Consider the following 25,301-nt stretch of genomic DNA (forward strand, 5'->3'; position numbering starts at 1 on the left):
TTTATGACCTCTTTTCTGCCAGGTGCCATCAAACATGACTGGCACATCTCTGCCGCCGACTGCGTCCTTCGTGATGTTTCATGCCTGGTGCAAGTTTTTGCTCACTGCCGTCATCGCCGCACCATCTGCAAATGCCGTTGAATGTCTTGTGATGCATCGGGCTCGGAAGACCGAGAATCGCACAAAATCGTGAAAGTTGGTCGTGGCCTGCGCCTATAGCGCGTGCTGCCAGAACTGCCTTCACGTTTACAGCAAAGCTGTCACGCGAGCTGCCGCTGTCAAAACGAGCGCTCGTTCCTTGGTCCCCGGCCGAAGCAGTACGTCTCGACGTGTGCGTGAACGAAAGTGCAGATTCAGGGCAATCAGAATTTTGACAGCACAGTTCGAGGAATGCCGAAAGTCCTTTGCGCTTTCCAGCTGCCTCTCGCACGCCGAGCTTCCGTTCGCGGCAGGTTGGGCATTGCGCACCTGCCACAAGTGCCGTCAGCGCATCGATTTCGCAAAGCAGCATGTTCGCAGTAGCAGCATCTACCGGTCTACGTTCACTCTCGACCGCCTATCCGAAGTCGGAGCGTCGGGGCGTTGGTCGGGGGCGACATCGTCGTTCGCTGTCGCTTTGCGAAGCGTCTGACGCCGTTTCCCTCGATACTTGTGGCGAGTTCTGAACTTTCGATTATCTGAACTGCACTTCTTCGGGCTGGCCATGACGCAAAAATGCAGAGAAACGCAGAAAAACTCGATCGCGACGTCCGAGGCTTCGCTCTTTTGCCGGAGAGATTGGAGGGGGAGGAGCGTGGAGCGCACCGCCGTCCAATGGCGGCCTCGCGCTGTGTACCGCGATATTCAAAACGCGTGACGTACGCGTTGTTTTTCTCGTTTTTTGTTTATTCTGCGTGAAGGCACGAGACTGGCTACTAGTGGATTATGAAGGATACGGCCTTCGCAGCATGCGTGCACGATTGCAAATGGCGGCCAACGCGTCGTTTTCGCGACAGGACGACGCGAACTTAGCCGTTTTTTGCGACTTTCGCGCATTTCTCGCGTCCCCGCTGCCCACTTGGAAGCACTTTTTGATAATTTCTCGTGCGAATTTCAGCTTGATATTTTCAGAAGTAATAGATTATAGTCCAAGGATGCCAATACAGCTGGAAAAAAAAAAGCGAAAATTTTCTGGAAAATCGCGACTTTTCGACCCGCGTCTCCCCTTAAACAACATTAGTTGCATGTGCTTCAGCAAGCTGTGCTATTCAGTAATTGTGAAAATAAAACAAAAATGAAAGACTGTCTTCAAGTATGGGACCGTCAATGAGTGGAAATCGATCCAGCTATAGTCTGGCAATGCTTTCCACGAGCAATGCGGTTGTGGTCAAAAAAAACAAAAAAAAGGCGGGGGGAAGCTCACAAAGTTCTTTTTAAAAAGGTTGCACCATTATTAAATTGAAATGCAAACACCCTGAGGCTATAGTATTTGTACCCCCCCCCCCCCCCCCCTTCTTCTTGGACCTTTGTTTTTTGTGTGGTTCACTTATGCGTGCTTTCTAGAGACGCAGCCGATCTTTCTTGAGCCCTTTGTCGGGCAATGAAACCAGCACCGACACCCGATGTGTGTATGTAGTGTGTAGTATCTGAATGTCTGTGGTGAGCAGATTTGGTGCAATAAGGTTATACTGTACTGAGAGTCCACTGTATTCGAAATTATTCAGCCAAATCACTATTTGCCCATTCCTACCCAATATCCTGTGATGGTGAAGCCCCAGTAATTTAGTTGGAGGTTGTGAGTGCATCCTTTAGCAGATTGTTGCCCACTTCAGGATGGTGCGTAGGTCCCCTATGCAGTATCCTCACCGTGAGGGCCTTTAAGGTCCGCCTCGGTGAAACAGTGGCGTGGGTGCTCGGCTGCTGACCCGAAGGTCGCCGGTTCGATCCCAGCCATAGCAGTTGCATTTCGGTGGAGGGGAAACGGTAGAGGCCATTGTACTGTGTAACGTCGGTGCACGTTTTCAAATTTCCGGAGCCCTCCACAACCCCGTCTCATTATGTTATTGTGGTTTTCGGACGTCAAACCCCAGATAATAAATAATAAGGGCCTTTATAGGGGTAACTTGATTAAATTAGTAAATAAATAGAGCCCATTGTTTAGTGACATTCTGCTTGCTTCCAGGCGCTGAGTGGAAGTCTGTCGGCCGCTGGTGGTAAGGTGATGTTGATGGCAGCTGCTGGACAGCCAGATTCTGCCGGTGGTGGAGTCACCTACACGACATTGCCGTCTTCAGCTCTTGTCCAGGCGGCTGGTGAGTTTTGACTCTAGTATTGGAAGTACCACATGTTCTTGCATACTATTCGTGGATAACTTTTTTTTTTTTTCACACTGTCAATGTCGAGAAGAAAAATACGTATTTGAGTCTGCAAAGGTGGCTTCCAGGCACTCATTCACAGCTCTAGAAAAAAGCTAGCTTTGCAGCAATACATGTGGATCATTTTTGGAAACTTTCCTGCAAATCGTCATAATGTGAAGCTTATAGACAAGAAATTCTGGTATCTTTTGCCTGTCTCTGGTGGCATCCACATGGCACAATGGAGTCCCTCACTATTAAATATGCTTATCCATTTGTTTGTTTTAAATGCTGATCTCTAAGTTCTGTAATGATAACAATGTTAGGTATGACACTTAGTTTATTGTGGTCATTACTCTAATTTACAGTGGACTCCCTATAAATGAAACTCGCTTAAGGGGGGACACAGGTTTTAGAAGGCCAAAAATCGCAAAAAGGTCGACTTTTTGAAGTTGACATTTTCGGAATCTGTACCTCATTTTGCACCTATCTGAGAAGTTTCTAGCTTCTGGCGTCATTATTTCTGGCGCAAAATCAATTCATAACATCCCTGTGAGATAAATGTGAGCGCGAATTGACGCTAAAATTGCGCTTTTTCCCCGCCGAACTGTTGCCGTTGCACATGAGCTATCGTGTTCATCTTGGTCGTGTTTGGAAGGGTCGTTCTTCATTTTCAATTTCCCGCCACCGCTGGCTCGCCTTGCTCATTAATTTTTCAGCAAAAATGCATCATCGAGAAGCACTATCACGCGATTCTAATGGCTGCTTGGGGCACGTGACAAAACCTAGGCATCCAATTGGCCAAGTGCGTTTCCGGCATCTGCTTCACGATCGTGACGCGCACGGATATGCGCCATTCTGTCATGGTGCTGCTGTCTGCCTGCGGCAGACAGCAGTAGTTGTGTGTTACAGTAATTTGTGAAGCGGGTGTGGCGATCGTTTGTTGGCTGTGAAGTTCAGGAAGAGCCCCGCTATGGCTCAGGACAACAAGAATAACGAACTCGCCGCAGTCAACGGCGTTCGCCGAGTCACTGGTGTTGGCCTAACTCACGTACGAGCCCATTGGTTGCCAACAACGTTACTGAGGGCAGCTTTGTTTTACAGTAAAGCCTCATCAGTTAGAAGATGGCAAGTAAAAAGCAGAAGTGAAGCTACAAGAGATATCAATCTTTGTAGTGACGGGACGGAAGTGCAGTCTTATCGCCTAACGTGCTGATGCCGCGATTCCCCTTGCCTGACAAAAGGACCTTGAACTGCGCGATGGATCGTCAAGAATGGAGTACGTCCCGCATCGACGAACAACAGAAATTCAATTCGTTCCCGGTGAACGTGCTCGCCGACCGCGCAATGGAGGCTACTGGCAACAGGTAGACTGCTTTTAACGACGTGTTCGCAACGTTGTCGCGGTCTTTACTTAAAAATGCGGCAGTCTTTTGTGAAAAGGAAACTTAACACCTCGGCACTCATGTAGCCTCGAAATTGATCAGCGAGGGAGCAAGTTTGGTTTGCGACATCTACGGGTAACTCATTCTGAACAAGCCAGAAAACATCGCCGTGTAATTCAAAGGATCAAGGATGACGTGTGCACATTCGTCGCACATCGCCGTCACTACAGACACCGAACTGATAAGCGGCCTTGTGGCAGACGAGCACACGGCGACAAATTGCTACAAGACTAGAAGAAACTACACGGTCGTGCAAACAATCCTATTACATTCTAGGTGCATATTAACTGACTAAAAGTACCGTATAAACCGGACTATGGCTCGAGTGGGAACATTGGTCGATCCCTATGTTCAGGTCACCGAAAAAAAAAAAAAACAACCCAAAACTGCCTAACCACATTTATTTGCGAATTAGGCACACCGCACCCCGATCGTCGAAGCTCCCCTCAACCACCATCGCCACTGCTTCTATTCGTCCGACCAAGCACCACTGTCTTCCGAAGAAGAGAGTTTGTCGCTGGCCGCCTCTCACAGTGCGTCGTCCTCCGTGCCATCCAGCGAGTTGCTGATGCAACAATTCTTGAAAGCCTTTTTCACCATAGAATCTGGCAAGGAACGCCAAGCGGAAAGCACCCAGCCACAAACAGTCACAAGCGGAGGCCTCTGTAGGCGGCCCGTCGGTGTCTTTGGGTTGTCGCTGGACATCCACTCTTGGTACTCCAGCCGCACTTGGTCCTTGAACGGCTTGTTCAGCACAACGTCGAGCGGCCGGAGGGTGGACGTCATACCACCTGGTATCACGGCGAGATCGGTTTTCCCGTCGCCGAGTGCGTGTTTCACAGCGTTGGTTAAGGGGGGACATGGGTCTTTAAAATTTTTTTTCTGTTTTTGGCTCAATCTTGACCAAACCTCACCATCTTGGACAGTTTTTCATGCTGATTTCAAATATGTAATTGTTTCTGAAATAGCTTCAGTGGATAAAAAGATATTAAGGGGGGACATGGGTCTTTAAAATTTTTTTTCTGTTTTTGGCTCAATCTTGACCAAACCTCACCATCTTGGACAGTTTTTCATGCTGATTTCAAATATGTAATTGTTTCTGAAATAGCTTCAGTGGATAAAAAGATATTAGCATCTGTAATTTAATTAATTATGCACTTCATTGGGGGCTTTTTGGCAACTTAATCAAGCCAGATCCAAAAAATAAATGCATAGCCCCAATGCTGAGGGCTTTCTGTATGGGGTGATGCCATTTTTATTAATTTTTAGGCATTATATAGATAAGAAAACAGACCAGCACTTACAATGGATATTCTGTTCAATTTTCGCTCATTACTATCCATAATTGTAATTAACAGTATGCTTCTAGAGTAATCAAAATAGCATCACCCCATAGGTAATGTTATTACAAATAAAATGATACCAAGTTTGTCATTCTGAATCAACAGTAACATATAAGAAAAACCCCTAAGGTTTAGTGTGGTGCACAAAAACATCGAACTGAGAAAAACGCATTTAAAGTTTCTAATAACTGTAATTTTTGCTAAAGTGAAGCTAGAGCAATGAAAATGGCACCGTTGTATAGCTCTACATTATGTGAGTATGGCTGTACCAAATGTGTCAATGCACCTTCCCAAAATATTTGCCACAGCTCTTGTAAAAACTGTGTGCTGGCCATTGAATCAGTATAAGGAACCCAGTCTACAACTTTGTGGCTGTTCTAGTGCACTGAAAAACCAAAGGAAGACACATGTTATATATAAAAGCATCGCCCTTTTATACATAAAACACTATTTCAAGTAAAACACACATTTTTGTCCCAGACATCCTTACAATTCTACAGCATGCCAGGTCTGTATGCAGTGTCTCTTGCAGGCTTATGTCGCTTTGCAAGTGTTGCCTTTGTTGGCAACACTTGCAAACAGGCAAATAACAGGCACTTGCGCCAGCGAAACGTCGTCTGAATGTGCTGCCTCCGCAATAACAGGCATTTCCGACAGCCCGTTGTCGTCAGAATGCGCTGCCTCGGCCATCTCCGCCGTTCTCGGTGGCGCGCAGGCCGCTCCCTTCTGCCGCGCATTCCACGCTCGCTTTCGTTTCCTGCCGAAAGCTTGACGAGTGTTCTTCTTCAGGCGAGCTTCCCAAGCCATGCCGGCGAAATGCAGAAAGACGTATACGTCGGCGACGTCGGTACACGAGCGGGTAGCAGACAAGATAACACGCACGAGAGCAGGCGCCGACGGAGCAAAAACAAACAAAAAAAAAAGCGCGAGACGGAGGGGGCTCGCCGGCGCGCGCGCGCTCTAGCCAATCAGCGGTCCGGCAGACGGCTTCGCAAAACGGGCGAGGGCAGTCGTTGTGTTGGAGCTACGCCATTTTGAGAGCCCGCAAAACGCGCACAAAGGAACCAGCTTCAAAACAAGCCCAAGATGGCGCCGATCCGCCGGCTGCTTCGCTGGCGGCGCGCGCGAGAAGTTCGAACAAATTTTCTGTTTTGCGGGTTGTTTTGCGACTCCCGTGATGGTTTGAAAATAGATTTTAACCTATTTTTTTTTTATCGAATTTAGCGTTAATAATTTGAGGAGAGGTGCTTATAGGTTCAAAGATTCGAAAAATGCGTTTTTCTCAAAATCGATTTTTTGGCCATTTTTTACTTTTCTAAGACCCGCGTCCCCCCTTAAGTGACCATGAAACGCATCTAACACCAGCATGCTGCGAAGACGCAGCAGTGCACTAGGCCGACGGTTCCGCACTACTCTTATCCATTTGAGCATCATGGCCTCGTACATATATCCCTTTTTGCTGACGCGAACGACAACACCGGCGGGAACACTTCCTTTGTCATTGTCTTGTGTTTGAAAATGATGAAGGGTGGAAGCTTTCTACCATTAACCGTGCATGCCAGCATGACGGTGAAGCGCGAGTGCTCGTTGCCAGTGGACAACAGCCTCACATCCTTGGCGCCACGCTGCGTGATCGTGGTCGACGAAAGCATGTCAAACCACACGGGGGGTCTCATCGGCGTTGCCAATCTGCTCCATCATGTAGTCGTTCTGCTCCCGAAGCCGGTTCACGAAGTGCTGAAAGTTATAAGCTTGTTTTCGAACTCCCCGGGCAACTTCTAACGGATGTGTGCCGCCGAAAAAAAAAAAAAAAAAAACCTTTGCATCGCATAAATTGACGCACCCAAGAGTTTGGTGCACGAAACTCTTCTCTCGTGAGCCAGCTTCTCGAGCGAGTTGCACTACTTTCTTACGAATGGTATCCACGGTCACTGGCAGCGAGTGCGCACGAACTTTCCGCACAAAGTCCAGCTGCGGATGAACGGCACTTCGTCCACGAAACAACATTTTTCGAGAATTGCACATCTGCAGCTTCCTTTTCTGCGCCCTCCAATAGCGCACGCTTTTTTTCCGATACACTAAAGCGGCGCTGAGCAGCCATATTCCCGTCCGCATCTGCGAACTCAACATCTAGTTTAAACGCAACTGAGTACTGCCTCCTCATATCGCTACTCATATTCAGTGAACGAAAAACAAAATACCTCTAAAAATGCAGCGCAATCTCAAGGGGAGCGAAAATTAAAACACCGGAAGCAAATCACGAGCACAAAAAAAAAAAAAACACAGAGGATAAATAAACAGCCTGCGATATGATTTGGATGCAAATATGGCCGCCTCTGGCTTCTCAAGCATGTGCAAGCCACATGTTGCCAGACAGCGGTGTACTTTCGGCTAGACACCGCTATATAAAACGAGGGGCAACTTTAGCTTATTATTTTATTGAAAATATCTCGACTTATATTCCGGTTTATACGGTATGTGTGCCATGATATTTTTTCTCTCGGAACGGCGAAATAAAGTTTTAACAGCATTTTTCTCGAAGCACAGAATTTGACCAATTTCTTTTGCTAGTTTGGTAAAAGTGGACCTAGGGCAACTAGAGCTGTAATTATGTTTGCACAGTGTAGCTAAATGTGCACAAAAAACAATGCTGAGAGCCGATTTCGAATGGGCAGCTTCATCTTTTTTTAATTTTAAATAAATATTTCTGTTTTTGGTTACATGCAATGAACTTTATTGTGCTTTATTTCTAGAAGTACTCGTTCAATTTTCGATCACCTTGCAGCGTTGCACTTCTTAGCCTTTCTAGTATCCATATATATATATATATATATATATATATATATGTTAATGACGATATAATTTTAAGTAAATACATTGTTACGGTTAAAAATGTTAGAATTCTTTGTTTTTTCTTGGTTTTCTCAAAATGGCAATTTCGTACACCCTGCATGAAAATTCCTGCAATATATCGGAAACTATTACAGATAGCAGACTAATTTATTTTTTTTTAGCATGAAGCTATATGTTTGGAGCACACAACACAGGGAGCATATTTTGATTACTCTTGATGCAAGTTTTTTAAATTAGTCTTTTGTGTGGGCACACAATGGCCACATTCAGAGCTATGAAGTTTAGTTTACTAAAGAGGCTGGTGAATGTTTGCAGCGCTATTTTGAGCATGCGGCTTGTCCAGAATTTCTGGATAGTTTTTCAAGCATGGGTGCGTACCATGTGAAACAACAACTCAAGCTTGCCAAACAAACCACTCTTCACTTTTTTTTTTCCTACTCATCCTCATGAGTAAGGTGAAATTTGTGCAATTTGAATAAAGGTCTCGGTTCACTAAATAAGTGTACTTTGTTTAAATGAAACTTCTGATACATGGAACAATTTTATGGATTCCCTTCGAATTCAGTTGAAGAGGAGTCGACTGTATTTGCCTAGCTGCAAAACATGGTGCGTGTATAAAATTCGGAAAATCTCTTTTGAGTGCATACGATAAGCTTGTCTGTGATGTGTGCTGGGACTGGTATTAGGGGCTTCTTTGATGCCAGTCATGATTTCTGTCGTTTATATTTCAGCCCAGCCAACAGCTGTGGACACGGTGCTTGATGAGAGTGATCTTCAGGTAAAGAGTCATGAATTTCTCATTGGAGAAGTACAGCTTTGTAGTCTTCTTAAGCTCCGATCTGTCCTCTTTACGAATATGTCAATATGGTAGCACTTTGCCTGGGGAAAGCTACGAATTTGCATTTTCCAAAGCCCAATTTTCTCACTGTATTTGATGGCAGCACACTGTTATGCCCTTTTCTTTACTTCTGGTGCATGTGATGGTCTAATATTTTACCAACAGGTAAAAGTCTTGGAATTGCAGAAAAAAATTATTTGAAAAATTTAACATTTTGACCAAATTTAGCATTCCCATTGCTCTGTCTTCTGCATGATCGAGAACACTTCTGGTAACACTGGTCGGCGTCGGAAAGGTACATGTGCTGGTTCCATTATCAGCCATCTATCACTTCGGAATACATTTATTTATTTATTTACACATACTGCAGCGCTAAGTGCGCTATGGCAGGAGTGGGTGTACAAAATACGCGGAATTTTAACAGACAGGAATGAAAATTATGTAAACAGGTAACGTAATACAGATGTGTGGTTATACAAAGTCAAAAGTGCACAAACATGTGATTAACATGAATAAAATAGAATAAAGAAACAATGCAACTCAAGAGCTAACACCAATGGCAAATAGATGAGGGTATGTTACAGACGCATGTCATGGATGTCGGCTTGAATATTGGATGATGGGCGTGAACGAATAGTACCAGGTAACGAATTCCAGTCATCAATAGAACGGGGGAAAAAACTGAACTTGAACATGTTAGTTCGAGCATAGTAAGGCGTTAAGTTTAAGTTGTGATAGCTTCTTGTCGTTGACTGAGGTGCAAAGTTTATGTAGTCCTTGTCATTTGAAAGTTTAACCAAAGACGTCACAATGCTATGCAAGAATTTTAATGACTCTATTCGGCGACGCGAAGAGAGCGAAGTTAAGTTCAGTGAAGAAAGAGTAGAAGAGGGTGAAAAGCTGCGGTCATAGCGATGACATATGAATCTTACAGCTTTTTTCTGAATTGCTTCTAACCTATTAATCTCGCACTGCTTGTACGGGTTCCAAACGACAGATGCGTAGTCTGCTATTGGGCGAATGAGTGATTTAAATAAGAGAAGCTCATTTGTTGGGTTATTTATTGCATTGAGCGTACTTAAAAGTTTCGGTAACTATAGCGCACAGTATTGGACTTGTGCATTTCTTATGGGCAGGTTTGTGTAGCTTCTGACCTCATGTGGGGTTCTCAAGTAACTCTTTGCTAATATTTCAGGGAGTTCCAATGGAGACTGATGCTGACAGCACTACAGATCCAGCAGCCATGCAGTCCGCTCAGGCCTTGCTTGACACCATGGTGCCTGTGAAGATCACTGCTGAAGGTGTTTGTGACGATGGTGTCCAGTCTGCTCAAGCTTGCACGGATGGCATTCACTGTGGAACACCAGAGCCCTGTACAGATGGTATCCATTGCGGTACACCAGAGCCCTGTACTGATGGTATCCATTGCGGTACGCCAGAACCCTGTAATGATGGTATCCATTGCGGTACACCGGAGCCCTGTACAGATGGTGTTCATTGTGGTACACCAGAGCCCTGTACTGATGGAATACACTGCGGCACACCTGAACCTTGTGCAGATGGCATCCACTGCGGTACACCAGAACCATGCACAGATGGCGTCCACTGCGGCACACCAGAACCATGCACAGATGGCGTCCACTGCGGCACACCAAAACCATGCACTGATGGCGTCCACTGTGGTACACCTGAGCCCTGCACAGATGGTATGCACTGCGGTACACCTGAGCCCTGCACAGATGGTATGCACTGCGGTACACCTGAGCCTTGCACTGATGGTGTTCATTGTGGTACACCAGAGAACTACGACTCACCTGAGCAGCCTCGCTGCGCCAGCCCCGAGTCTCCATGCAGAGTGTCCCCCGGGCTTCACAACAAGTCCTTGCTGCGGCCTGTGCCCATACGCATGGGTGTTTGTGTAGTGGCCTGCTCGGACCAGGGTGAAGAGGGCGAGGGGGAAAATGGGCAGCCACCAGGTGATGACTCTGCTCCAGTTGACAGTGGAGGTGGGGGTGGAGGAGAAGGGGAAGAGCCACCAGGGCAGGGAGACGACGCACAGGAGCCGCCAGCCCCGCCTCCACCAGCGGACTCAAGTGGTGGGGGGGACGAGCCACCTGAAGAGCAGGGATCTGGCAACCCTGATGCTGCCCCTGCTGATGTACCTGAGCATGAGGAAGAGGAAAAACGTGAGTCCTCTTTCTCCTCTCATTATTCTGCCTAATTTGCTCATTGTGGCCTGTAAAGCACTCTGGGGAGTTTGTTGTATTTATTACTGTGTAAATACCTGCAGTACCATAGCCCGATTTGTGGTAATAATTGTGACTGAGAGAATTGTTAAGAAATTTCATGTGGGGATGCGCTTGTCACCTTTTCAACCTTCCTCACATGGGCTGCATCTTCAAATGAGCACTGACTAAAGCTCCTCTGTCGAAAACTACCGTGCTTTCAGTTCTCCAAACAAGGCAAAAGTGCAGGGTAAAAAGTAGGCTTGAACTGGTGAGAAGTTGAAGGAGTAAGAATTGCTGGGGAACATATTTGCTAGAGGGTTTCTATATAGCATCATTTAATTTAATGACTCTCGCAAGGATTTTTTTTATCTTGTTACAGATACAGACAAGTGCTTGTCACGTCTGCTGAAGGGATGCATCTTGTTAACATAGCACCACTTAGACCACCTTATCACCCTTGTCGGGTTTTAGTGCATTTGCCATGCTAGGCATGTGCCCAAGTTTCATGCTAGAATTTTGATTGCGCCTGTTCTTAGCCGAGGGTGAAGGGGAGGAAGAGCCGGCCGCAGGCGGCCTGTCTCTGGAGACGCCTGGTGCGCTGCCTCCAGACCAGATGTGTGTAGATGATCCACCTCCTCAGCAACCGGCGACATCAGCCGAACAAGCAGCTGACGGAGGCAAGTTGCTTTTCTCACAAAGATTTCCGAAAAGGACAGACCATGTTACTCCTATACCTGATAGAAAATTCGTTCTCTAGTCCGCGTTATGTATATGCCGTCTACTGTCTTTGTTTTCATACCATAATGGATCCTTAGTATAACTGAATGAATGAGTGAACCAAAGTATGTTAGCGTTTGGTCAGCAAGCAACTTCCCCAAAAAAGTGGCATGCCTGGTGAGATCCTTGGGCCAAAAAAAAAAAAAAAATATTCATAAAGGAAAAAAAAAATGAAAGGTAGGGCAAGTGTAAGGTGCGTGCCAGCAATTGGTCAACACAAACTCATGACGTAGGTTTGTTTACATTGCCCCTGCATGGATCTTGTTGTCGCGAGGCGCTTTGTATCGCGAGGCGCTTTGCATCACGCTCAGTTGCGCAATGTCATTGACATGAAAAATGTTCTAGGCCATATTTGTCGTTGATATCTCGTAGATGTGCATCTCTCATAATCATATGGTGGTTTTGAGATCTTAAACTCCACATATTAATCATCAATCTCGTAGATGTTGCGTATGTCTCCACATAAATCTATCTCGCTCATTATCTCGTCTTCAAAATTTTGTGTCAGTGCTGATTTAAAATGGCATGTTTTTCTTGTCAGTGCTCATTTAAAATGGCATGTTCTTTTCTTGGGTGAGCCGAAACAATTTTTTTCGAGCTCGTTTTGTGTCTCTAGCTGACTCGTATGCACATGCATTGCAGCGGATCCACGTTTGATATATCGATTCCATAACTTCCTATACTTAGCCATATTTCACGGAGTTAACTTTCTTCCTTAAGGGGGAGGCTACCCCGAAAACCGAACTTTTTTTTTCACGATATTTTAATGAGACTTTCAGGCTATATTCACTACATGAAAACTAGAAAAACTGTGAAGTTTCATGAAATTGTGTTCAGGGGTTCTAGAGTTGCTGAGGTCTAACTGGGTGGTTCACTTGTGTGCCTGAGGAAGAGCCGGAAGAAATCCCCGGACATACCAGAAGGCTGAAATTATTTGTAGTCATCCCTGGATAGATATCCTAGGGCGCTAAAGAGCCATTTTTTTTTTTTTTCAATTTTTCCTCCAAAAATATTTTATGCAGCTTTGAATTTGAGTAGCCAGTGGGTATGACATTTATCAAAAATAATTGTTTATTAATAATGACACCTGTAGTGGAGCATACGCACTAACGCGTATGCACCTTCCAAAGAGAATGAAAAACCCTGTGCTCTGATTGCGCGAGAACCTGTGCCGCCTTTGCCAGACTTGCCGTACGCCAATTTTCCGTTGCGACTTCATTGCGACTTCTCTGTTCGAATAAACATCATCGCACACCAATTAAAAAAAAAAGCTTGTTACACCCTGGAAAACTCATCCAGGAGCAAAATAAAAGAAATGGCACACAAATCTGATTAGTAGTTCTTGAGAAATCGCTTTCCTCAGCACCACAAATAGCTGAACGATCCATTTTGAGAAAACGGGCTTTGAAAGTTCAGCACATGTGTTTTCCTCAAAAAGCTCCAGCAGAGAAGCTTGAAGTGTCCTCGTGCACTCTTTTCCTCTTTTGTCTTCCCTCCAACTTTGTCTAAGTGCTGTTTAGAATTTTTTTTTCAGACGTAGGGCATCTTTTTTGAGAGCCTGCTGCATCAGTTCAAATTTTTTCTGCGTTGCTGGCGTAGATTCGAGTTCAGCATGAACGGCGTCTCGATGTCTCGCATTCGCATCGATATCTTCCTTAGTTACGAAATGTGTCCGCAGATGAAGGGTCACCATTGGCCCTGATGCAGACGAAGTTCTTGGTCTGGCGATGTTAACAACATTCAGTGTCACGTTCGATGGTACCGATTCAGAGCATCTGCTGGATCCAGCGATCTCGGACACGTTCGATACATTTGTGGCTCCAGGTATTCATGGTTTGTCGGATTCTGGACAGGTGGCAGCCAACAGCACAGTTTCGCCGCCACAAGCATCTACGCACTGGGCACTTGCAGCAGAAAAGCGAAATTTCGATTCTCGTAGAATCCGCATAACGTGTTTTTGCACTCCGAACTAGCGCATCGTCTTCGGCTTTGTTGCCGGTTTCACGCACAGCAATAAATATAAAGGGCACAGAACTTGTGCAAAAAGAAAAACGGAAAGAAATTGGTTGAAAATAAAGCGCAAGGCAAAAACTGCCCGTAAGCAAATGTCTATCGATGCGGACGGAGCAGAAAGCAACAGAGAGACAAGCGCGCCGGACCTGCCATCACAAAGAGGGATCGCCCCCGCTTCCAGCGCAGCAGCCAATGGCGGGCGCGCTTTCGCTCATGAGATATGAATGAGCTGCAGTAGCCAATCGGTGCTCCGCATCGCATCTTCGGGGAAGTGCCGATAGCATCTCAACTGCGTCGTTGACGCCATTTTGAAAGGCGGCAAATGAGAAAGAAAAAATTCGCAGTCAAAACAAGACCAAAATTGCACGGGACGGCCGCATGCCCCCGGACTGGCGCGCGCGCAAGTTTGGTTTGATTTTAGCTTTTGCGCGTGTCTTTGACGCTGCGGTGGCCTCGAAAATAGCATTTTTTTGCACTTCGGGGTTGAATTAGACACTGATATTTACTGAACAGGTAGTTTATGTGACGTACAGCCCAACAATATGTTTTTTTCGAAAACAGACTTTTTCGCGATTTTTCGGTTTTCAAAGGCCACGTCCCCCCTTAAAGGTTAAAACCGTCTAACAAATCGAAATCGTGTATGAAAGAGCCCTGGCAGCAAAGTGCGCACAGATCCTTGAATACTCTTGCAAATTTTTGTTTTTATAGGGCCACTCACCAGGCCCCATACCAAATTTTAGTTAGTGGAAGTTGTTGGTTGTCCGATGAGGAACATTTTGTTTCAAAAGTTTTCTGAATTGGTTCATCACAAGCGGAGAAAACAGGTTTTTTGAAGCGGCGTGAAACGAGCATGAGAGGAGGCGAGCTCAGAACCCGTGCCGCTCCTCCGCGTAGCCTTCGCAAGCCAAATCTCTTCCCCACCATCTCAGGCACTCGACCAAAAGGGCACATGCGCATGACGTGCCCAAACAAGTCCAACCCCCGAGCACACGAGCGGCGTTGTTTTGTTGACCAGCGTTATTTTGTGGTTTTCTGCCTGTTTCTGCGATATGGTTTGGAGATGCTGGCTTAGACGGGATAGAATAGATGAGCACAATGAGTGCGCGAACGCATAGGAGCGGTCCACGGCGGTCGTCTGCTCGATGCGCCGACTGCAGGTACACCAACGCATGCGAAACGCCGACACATTAGCCCTACATCTTGTTGCGATTCACGGGAGAAAAATGGGAAAAAAGACTCTCACATTCCCTTATTGTGTCTGATTATTTATCTAGAGCTTTATTAATCTCTTCAAGTAACAAATTACATAAACTATGCATGCCGTGTTAAATAATCTTTGCCATGTCACGTGCCACTGTTTGCAACGTCAGAGCAGAGTCGTCTACGTAGAGGACCAACTTCACTGCATTGCCGTGTACGTAGGGCCATTCATACGCGCACATCATACCCTTATTCTCTGGGCGCGCGCCAGCAGAAGGGATGAGGAGCAGCATTCATCTTGAAATTTGACTCATTTCCGCGGCGCGCAGCATTGCAAATTTTGGCAGACGTGATCATGAACGCCTCGTCTACGCATTGTGCTTGTCAGCTCAAAATTGTCAAACCTGGTGAGTGGCCCTTTAAGGCCCTTGAAAACCTTGAGTTTTGGAGAAGTCATTGAAAAAGCTTGAATTTCTTGAAGGATGCATTTCAATTGGTATTTGTAATCCTGAAAGTGGTTTTCGATGCTGAACTTTTGTTTTTTTTTTATACCTTTAGCTGACTCTTGGTTGGCAGCTGGCAACATTTGACAATGTGCGTCTCGGAGCTGCGTTCACCATACACATTGTGACAATGACTGGGAACGTCACCGCTGGTTCTAGCGGAAGTAAAATCTGCTGCGAGCGCAGTTACTCTATAGTTATCGCATGCCCATCGTTTTTGTCCAACTTGTGTGCGGGCTCAACCTAGTCGTGTCGTTGTGCTGCCAGCACTTTTTGGAATGAGCATGCCTTCTACGCGTTAGTGCAAGTGATGTGTTACAGTGGACTCTCAGTTAATGGAAATCTGTTAAATGGAACTGCTGCTTAAATGGAACAACTGCCTTTGATATGATTGGCTTCATACTTGAATGCTGCAACCCAGCTCACCTCTCAGTGGATGAATTTGCTTTAAAAAGTCACATGAATAGTGCCAAGCATATTGGCGCAGTCAAAAAAGGGGCAAGGAAGTGTGCTAGAAAGCTACCGACGCCTGGGTCGACAGGGCAGTCCACTACAGCGTCTCTGTTACAGTCGCCAAGCCTGAACGATGCTTCTAAAACGCACGAGCTTGTCACTGACGCAGAAATTCTTTGGATTTTGAAAGTCGTTACATCCCACTTCTCGTACTGGTCGTCAACCCAAGCAGGGAAGTTATTTCGACGCATGTTCCCAGACAGTGATGTGGCAAAGGCGTTTTCTTGCTGTGAGAAGAAATGTGCCCATGTGACATGCCATGGTGTGTGCAACTTGAAGGGGTTGAGGAAACAGTCAATAACTTTTGAATGGTTCAAGATAACTACATGATTCTTTTTGCTAAATGTTCTTGGACAAGGAGCTATAAAATATCAAATTTCAATAAGCATTTAAAAAAAATGTAGAATGGAAGGTTGGGACCTACCTTTACTCGGTTTTAAAAATTTGGTTTAGAATGATTTTTTGGGACAGTTGGTGAAACGCGTCGTGTGACTTTGCAGCGACGTCTGTAGGTGCTGAACCGTCTGCGGAAGCCGCTGCCTCTGCCACTGCTGCTGCTGTTGCAACCGCTACTACAGCTAATACTACTACTGCTGCTAGTGCGGCGGCAGCACCCGAGTCTGCCATGTGTACAGACCCGTTGACCACGTTGGCGTCGGCGGCCGTTTCAACAGCTAGTAGCACTCCTCCAACTCCAACTACGGCTCCTGTGCTTGCTGCTGCTGCTGCCACCAATGGCCTAGCAGGTTCCATCAAAACTGAAGAGGATGTCAAGCCTCCCGTAAGCAGCTGCTTGAGTATTGGAGCACGTTTGAAAGCTGTGCATGTGGGAAATGCTGAGTTATGTTGCAGTTGTTATCAATGCATGCATGAATTTTATTCTAGGTTTCCTATGATGGCTTCTTGCACATTGCTTAGTTGACAAATATGTGAGGCACAGTTTTGAATTGTCTCACTATAAAAATTGAGTTCTGGGGCTATACTGTGTAGTGCCATATGTGTGTACTTATCAGGCCTTCAAGTAATGAATTATTTGTCATTTTTCATAATGAGTAGGTTGCACGCAGCACTTGTGTTATCAATTATTTTTTTAGAGTTTAGGGTTTGCAGAAAACACTTTTATCCAAAGGCGCTGGTGTCTGTCAAATCAATGCAAGCCATGTGTTAGCAAGAGTGAACAGTGGCGGGTAGGTTACATTTGTGATCGACATTTATTGCTGCATTAACCTTTTCGTATTATCGATTTGTGATGTTTGCCCACTCCACGTGCACAGGTGGAGCTAAAAGCCACTGCACCAGCACCACCTCCAGCCAGCGTTGGTAAGCGTGATGGCATGTGGTTCGACGTGGGTGTGTTCAAGGAGACGTCGTGCCTTGTTTCGCACTTCTATCTGCCTTCGGAACAGTCTGAGCAGCAGAGGAAAGATGAAACAGATGTAGACGTCGTGTCTCTAGCGTCCCATTCGATGCTGCAAAAACAGGAGCTGCTTCCTGGCACTGCTTACAAGTTCAGAGTGGCCGCCATCAATGCCTGTGGTCGGGGACCCTGGAGTGAAGTGTCCGCGTTCAAGACTTGCCTGCCCGGATACCCCGGCGCACCTTCAGCGATCAAGATCAGCAAAGGCTCTGACGGTGCTCACCTCTCATGGGAGGCACCGCAGGGTAATCCTGGTGATGTGACCGAGTACTCTGTGTACTTGGCAGTGCGTTCGGCGACGACTGGCGATGGCGCAGGTCCTGCCAAGACGGTGACCTCGAACCCATCACAACTGGCGTTTGTGCGAGTCTACTGTGGACCCCAGGCAGCCTGCACTGTGGCCTCAGCCTCCCTGGCTTCGGCACACGTGGACACCACCAGCAAGCCAGCCATCATATTTCGCATTGCGGCCCGCAACGACAAGGGCTACGGTCCGGCGACTCAGGTCCGGTGGCTTCAAGGTACGTGGTGCTACGTTGACGGCAGTTTGTTGTTGCTGAGTAGCGAATACAGTAGAACCCCTTTATGAGAGACACTGATATAAGAGACAAATGGGTATAAGGGACATCAATGTGCCTGCAGTTAAAATACAGGTTGATGGGAAAATGCATACATGGTACCCTGCTAGTAAGAGACATCTCATATAAAAGACAAGAATTTCTGTACAGAGCATTCCTCTCTTATTAAGGGGTTCAACTGTAATGCTGTGGCAGGGTGCAAAAAAACGCAGAGCATATACTAGCACATGTAATTTCAGCTTTATCTTGAAGGACACATTAACAGCATCTTTAATGTGTCCTTCAAGGTAAAGCGTTAATGCGGCTCCCCCTGCTGTTGTGAAAAATCCTTAGAACAAGAGGTGTTGCTTGAGCCAAAGTTCCGCCAAGTCCGCGTGTCGAAATGTTAGCTCCAGCAACACCCTTTGCTCCAGATCTCTTTCATCACTTCAAGATTCCATCTTCCCCTTGTAACTTACTTGAATTTCTCTCTGCTTGCTGCTTGTGTATGGGTGTTTTGAAGCATGCATTTTTTTGCATTTGCCACAAGTTTATCTAGTCAGGCTTGCAGAATTTTAAATGAGGTTTGTGGAATTTTCAATTGCTGGTGTGAAGCCTGCTGAAGCTGTGTTAAAAAATTAACTCTAAGATGTTCTGAAGGAGGTAGAAAATAGGTCTCTACAGTGGCTAGTGTATTTTTCTGCAAGCTGCCGTTTTTCTATTGTTTGTGAGCAGCACCATTTGAAGTAGGCTGTGAAGAGTTGATGTAATAAAGCTTGTGAAAAGCAGATTTTGAGCTGTGAAAGGCCCATGTTGGAAACAGTTTTTTTTTTTCCCCAGACAATGTGACTCTGAGTGCTGGCCGGGGGGCTGGAGCGGCTACAAAACGACCGTCATCTGATGGGTGAGTCCCGTGGAAGCTGATGAGGAGTGCCGACTTATTTGCATCTATTCTTGAAACTTGGCGCACACTGCAAAACATGTTGGGACACATCTAATGGTTGTCGAATGAGGGTTGCTATTGGTGCCAGCACTTCGACTAAAGGACTTGTTTTCGATAGAGCACCTAACTGTTTGTAGCATGCAAACAAGTGCCGCCAACCATCTTGCCGCCAGCCAGGGGCATGGAGTGAGAGAATAAGCTTCTTTTGATGATGATCTGCTAGTATTTAGAGTGAGGCTGCCATAAATGCATAACCCAATGGTTTCTGTCCTCGCATGCATTTGAGGAGTAAATGACTCAAAGGGCAATAAAAATCATTCAGTGAAACCTGCGGTGTGGCTATCCTCGAAACTTATGCCTCAGCATGGCAGCTGTGAGCACGTTCAATGTTCCGTCTGCTGACAGATTAACAGGGGTGCAGATACTAGTGCAAAACCAATCATATTGTAACGCAGACTGAAAGGGCAAGGAAGAAGAAGAGATCGGACGCTCTCGAGGGATGGCGATTGGGCAGTGACGGTAGAGCGCTGACATTTTTCAGTGTAAATAAACCCATCACATCCGTAACAGCTTTGGTGGAGGCGCTGGGTAACTTGCCATCCTGGACCTCGCTGCAGAAGTTCTTCGAAGAAGCAGACGCTTAGCTGGCCTACCCCCAGACAACATCAGCATGAACGACGACACAGCAATGCCATTGACGTACTACGCTGCTGCATCCACCAGTGCCACCGACACGGCACAAGGTGGCCGTCGACCTCGACAACCAGACTACTGGGCACTTAAGCCACGAATTTTCTCAAGTAAAACTGACGAAGACGTGGACGCTTGGCTAAAACACTTCGACATAGTGAGCCGCTACTACGAATGGGGTGCACCGGCGAAGCTCGTGAACGTAGTATTCTTTCTTGCTGGGACAGCCTTGCTTTGGTTTGAGAACCTTGAACATGTCCTCCCCACTTGGGATATATTTGTTAAGGAACTGAAGGCCTGCTTTGGGGACACGAGTTCCACGAAAAAGAACGCTGAGCAAACGTTGTTACGTAGGACTCAGTTGCCCGGCGAGACGTGCACAACCTACATTGAACAAGTATTGAAGCTTTTTGTGGGATTGTCAACGCAAATATGTCTGACGAAGACAAAGTTGGTCATTTGTTAAAAGGCATCGCCGAGGACGTGTACAATTTTTTGATAACAAAAGAACACTCCTTCGATTTTCAGGCAGCAGTGTCGCGCATTCGAGGCGTTCAAGACCCGGAGAATTCTACCCAAGTTCGGGCGCTTGGACAATGTCCCACTGTCGCAAGTATGGGCGTCGCCACCTGCGAAGACATTCCCTTCCTCGTACGTCGGGTAGTTCGAGAAGAGCTCGTACGACTTCAAGCAGGTGACGTTCACCACCAATGCTCGTTCGCCGCGTGCCCCGAACCACCTCCCTACTGGATGCAAGAGCGTCACGTCGAAAACCGACCACGCACAGAAACTACAGATTTTACCCCGCGGCTTCCGTTTTCCCCGACGGGTCGTGGCCACCACCGGATGTCATCATCTCGACGTGCCGCTGCGGACCTCCGACCGTCGTCAACCAGGCCTCTACCAGAAGATTACTATGCGGCATCACAAAATGTTCCTGTGGAGCACGACCCACCTCGGCGTACTTCTGCCACCTCTGCTCCTGCTAATGTAAGCCTATAAGTCCCCGTTTGTTACACATGTGGTCTCCCAGGGCATATTTCGCGCTTCTGTTCTAGACGGCCGCCTGCTGCACCGCCACGTTTTTCGACGTATCCGGCTCGTATGTACGAAACACCTGTGCCGCCACGTTTTTCGACGCACCCGCGTCGTATGCACGAAACCTGGACCACTCACCCGGCCGACCACCGTCCCCGACAGCAATGGCCTAACGAATTTTGTAGCGAGTCCCCCGCCTCCGACACGGTCCCGCCGGTCGCCGTCTCCACGTCGTCGGTCACCTTCCCCGCATCAGCTGGGAAACTAACTGGTGCGACCGATGGAGGTGCGGTCGCGGGACGGTCAGTTTCGCCAATTCCTCCTGCTGTGATGTTGATGAACAAAGTGCGTGTGTGTATAGACGGTGTAGATACTCTTGCTCTTGTAGACACTGGTGCTGCTGTTTCGGTTATGAGCCTTCGTTTCAAACATCGTTTCTTGGGTCACAAAGTTATGTTCGCGTGGAAGAAACTTTTCGTGGAGGTGGAGGCGAAGCGTTATGCCCTGTTGGTATTTGTTCAGTTGTACTCACGATTGGTGGACAAAATTTCTGAGTTGGATTCACTGTACTGGCTCGCGCAACTCATGACGTCATTTTAGGGATAGACCTCCTTCATGAATGCGGCGCTACGCTTGACTGTGGAACTGGAAAGATTCTTCTACAAAGTACGTTGCCCGCTGAAATAGTTGACGATTTTCCGACTCTGCCCATCGATGCTCTTTCGTTGTCTGAAGATGTGACGATCCCTGGTCGGACAGCAGTGTTAGTACCCGTATGCTCTTCTCATGTCCGCTCAAGACCCTGCACTGGACTTGTGGAGCCTGATCATGCAAACGCCATCAAGAAGAATGTGCTGGTCCCACGCTCTGTCCTTACAGCCATCGACGGACATGCTTGCTTGTGGGCGCTCAACGCAGCCTCAGAGCCTGTTGTTCTACCAGCCGGATTCAAACTGGGAACGTTCGAGGAGCAGGCCACAATTGACGTCAGAATGGTCTCAGAGTCTCTAGCCATCAGTCAGACTGCGTCCAACTACTCAGCCGAGATTAAACGTATGATCAATAAGTCGTTGCCTTCTTCCGAGCAGAATGTCCTTGAGGAGGTACTTACACGCTATGCGGGAGTCTTTGATTTCACTCAAAACAAGCGTTGTTCCATGCCGCCCGAATCCCGTATGCACCACCGCATCAACACGGGAGATGCTACACCGATACGCCAGAAACCCTATCGCGTATCCCCGTCAGAGAGGCAAGTGATCGCCGATCAGGTCAATGACATGCTGCAGAAAGGCGTTATTCAAGAGTCAAGCAGTCCCTTGGCAGCTCCTGTTATATTGGTAAAAAAGAAAGACAACTCTTGGCGATTTTGTGTAGACTACCACCGTCTCAACGCCGTCACAAAGAAAGACGTGTATCCGCTACCACGCATCGACGATGCTGTTGATTGTCTGCACTCGGCCGCATACTTTTCGTCCGTCGACCTAAGGTCTGGATACTGGCAAATGCCAATGCATCCGTCTGACAAAGAGAAGACTGCTTTTGTCACGCCTGATGGGTTATTTGAATTCAACGTTATGCCGTTTGGCTTACGCAATGCCCCAGTTACCTTCGAGCGATTCATGGACTCTATCCTTCGCGGTCACAAATGGGAGATATGTATGTGTTATCTCGATGATGTAATTATTTTTGGCAAGACATTCCACGAGCACAACCATCAGCTTAGCATTGTTCTAGATTGTGTCAAACAAGCTAGTCTCGTTTTAAACGCAAAGAAGTGTCATTTTGGTGAGCGTCAAGCCCTTGTGCTTGGATATCTAGTCGACAGGGACAGTATACGACCAGACCCGACTGTGGATCTCTGACTGTGGATGCTGATGATGATGATTTCGACGACTACCTGGCCGCAATCTCATCCAACTTCCCAAATTTGGACGTCTTCCGTCACGAGCAACAGCGTGACCCTTCGCTGAAACCAATGATTGATGTGGCTCGTAGCTCTAAACGCGCCACGCCATTCGTGATTCATGACGCCCTACTATATCGCAAGAATTACTCCAGCCATGGTTCCACACTACTCCTCGTCGTGCCAGAATGCCTGCGTCTTGCGGTATTCCAAGCCGTGCACGATGACATCACATCTGGGCACCTTGGATTTGCCCGAACGCTTCACCGTATCCGACAACGTTTTTACTGGCCTCGACTCTGGAAGACCACCAAGCACTACGTCGCAACTTGTTATGTCTGCCAACGCCACAAACAACCTACCACACCATTGGCCGGCCCACTGCAGCCGGTTAAGGGGGCAAACTGCTCATAGAAATTTTTTCTTTATTTCTTCAGTGATCTTGATGAAACTACACAGAATTATGCAGTTTTTTCTGCTGATTTCAAATGTTTAATTAGTGTTTCTGTAATTCATCTTATTCCTGAGATTACTTAAGTTCACCCCCTATTGTTTAAGGCCGCCATAGAAAAAAGAGGGCTTAATTAAAAGTGATATTATAAATATCGTAACATAGACTAATGACTATAGGTTGAAATAATGCTAGAGTTTTTTTGTTTTTAAACCTTTCTTATTATTTTACAGCAAAATGAACTATCCGTTTTCAAGAGCAGTTGAAACTGTGTTAAAATTTTGATAAGTAATTAATTAAAAAGGCTTGTTCTCTAAATTCTGCTCCCATACTTGCACCCTACACACATACAGGTTTCTATTGCAAAAAGAATTATTGTTGTACCTGCCCTAGCTGCAGAGATATTGAGGCCTCAAAATTGAACAGTTGTAAATATACTTTTTTGAGAAAAATGGAAAAACTGAAAACACACAGCTTCTTCAAAAAGCAACAATCATGGTGTAACAATCATCACCATTCGAAAAAGTCGGCATAGATTTACTGGGCCCTTTCCCCAAGTCTACCACTGGCCGCCGCTGGATTATTGTGTGCGTAGATTACCTGACGCGGTATACTGAAACGATGGCGGTTGCTTTAGCCACATCATCTGATGCGTCATGGTTTCTTCTACACTCGATCATACTTCGTCACGGAGCCCCTCGTGTGGTGATAAGTGATCGCAGCTGACAGTTTACCGCTGGCGTTGTTGAAGAGTTGCTACGGCTTTGTGGGTGTCAGTATCGCCATTCCACGCCATACCACCCTCAGACTAACGGCCTCACTAAGCGCACCAATCGTACCATCATCAACATGCTTTCAATGTACGTCGCAGCGGATCACAAGAACTGGGATGCCGTATTAACTTTTGTTACATACGCCTTTAATACCGCGAAACACGAAGTCACGGGTTATACGCCTTTTTTTTTTTCTTCTCTATGCTCGTCATCCCCAAAGTTTTCTTGACACTATACTTCCTTTTTCGACGAACAAAAACGCCAGTGTCGCGCAGACTTTGTGTCGCGCCGAAGAAGCTCGTCGACTTGCTCGGCTCCGAACTCTTTCCGCCCACGCTCGCGCGAAAGACCGTTACGACGCAAAACACCCGCCCGTGACTTTCGCTACAGGTGATTTGGTCTGGCTGTGGACGTCTGTTCGAAAGAAGGGACTTTGCCAGAAGTTTCTTTCTAAGTACTCAGGACCATTCGTCATTACTCAGTGCCTAAATATTCTGAGCTGTCACTTACGCAATTGCGAAAGTGACAGCTCAGAACCGGCGTTCGCGCAAGACGCAAATTGTGCACATTGCCCGATTGAAGCCTTACAACAACCGATCGCTTCTACTCGCTCGGTGAGCTTCGTCTGGCCCGGAGGAAAATGTAACGCGGACTGAAAGGGCGAGGAAGAAGAAGAGATCGGACGCTCTCGAGCGATGGCGATTGGGCAGTGACGGTAGAGCGCTGACATTTTTCAGTGTAAATAAACCCATCACATCCGTAACAATATCATAGGCAGTTGTTCTAATTAAGCAGCAGTTGCATTTAACTGATTTGCATTTGTTGAGAGACCACTGTAGTTTGTATATACCGTATTTACTCGATTCTACCGCGCCCTCAATTGTAACGCGCACCCGATTTCCACCGCGAAAAAAAAAAACGTAAAACATCGATTGCAACGCGCACCCATTTTTCTCGCTTGCCCGCACGGTCACACCACTCGGAAAAACGACTCCTTTCAGGAGCGTCTTCCATTTAAATATGAGGTACGGGCGAAGCTTGTGCCCATCTGACGTGTAACAGAGCATTGCCCTCACTGTAGTTTTGCCGTGGACCGATGTCAGCACGCGAACTTGCTTCGCCCCCTTATTCTCGACGGTTGTGGTGCCAGGCATGTCGAAGTAAAGAGGCGTCTGATCGGCATCTCGATTTGCCCAAACAGGTAGCCGTTGTTGCGCTGCAAGTTTAGGACAAACCTCTGAAAACTGTGAAGCTTTTCATCGTACTCCTCCGAAAAACTTTTTGCATATGCATGTTCCCCTTCGGAGGGAAAAGCCTTTCCTCTTCATAAAGTTAGTTAGCCAGCACCTGCTCGCTTTAACTGGCTCCGCATTAGACCTTTTTCTAAGACTAATTGCATAGCCCGCACTTGGAGCAGTTCTGTCGTCACGGGCCCCTGTGCCGCCTGCTGCTCAAGCACATACTCGCCGAGCAGCTCTTTAAT

The 25,301-nt window shown here is 46.7% G+C and overlaps 1 protein-coding gene across 1 annotated transcript in view; it reads left to right on the top strand.

Annotated features, from left to right (window-relative positions):
• The window catches only part of Hcf (Host cell factor), a 77,965-nt gene that overhangs the window by 51,871 nt on the left and 793 nt on the right, over nucleotides 1-25,301 (top strand). Inside the window, exons 13-19 of the mRNA XM_037424741.2 lie at nucleotides 2,162-2,291; nucleotides 8,706-8,752; nucleotides 10,008-10,998; nucleotides 11,577-11,717; nucleotides 16,547-16,827; nucleotides 17,321-17,984; nucleotides 18,861-18,924. Of these exons, the coding sequence (XP_037280638.2) occupies nucleotides 2,162-2,291; nucleotides 8,706-8,752; nucleotides 10,008-10,998; nucleotides 11,577-11,717; nucleotides 16,547-16,827; nucleotides 17,321-17,984; nucleotides 18,861-18,924 (2,318 nt within the window). The remainder of the gene's footprint in view (nucleotides 1-2,161; nucleotides 2,292-8,705; nucleotides 8,753-10,007; nucleotides 10,999-11,576; nucleotides 11,718-16,546; nucleotides 16,828-17,320; nucleotides 17,985-18,860; nucleotides 18,925-25,301) is intronic.

This window comes from Rhipicephalus microplus, chromosome 5 (assembly GCF_043290135.1).
Source record: "Rhipicephalus microplus isolate Deutch F79 chromosome 5, USDA_Rmic, whole genome shotgun sequence".
NCBI classification, from domain to species: Eukaryota; Metazoa; Arthropoda; class Arachnida; order Ixodida; family Ixodidae; genus Rhipicephalus; species Rhipicephalus microplus.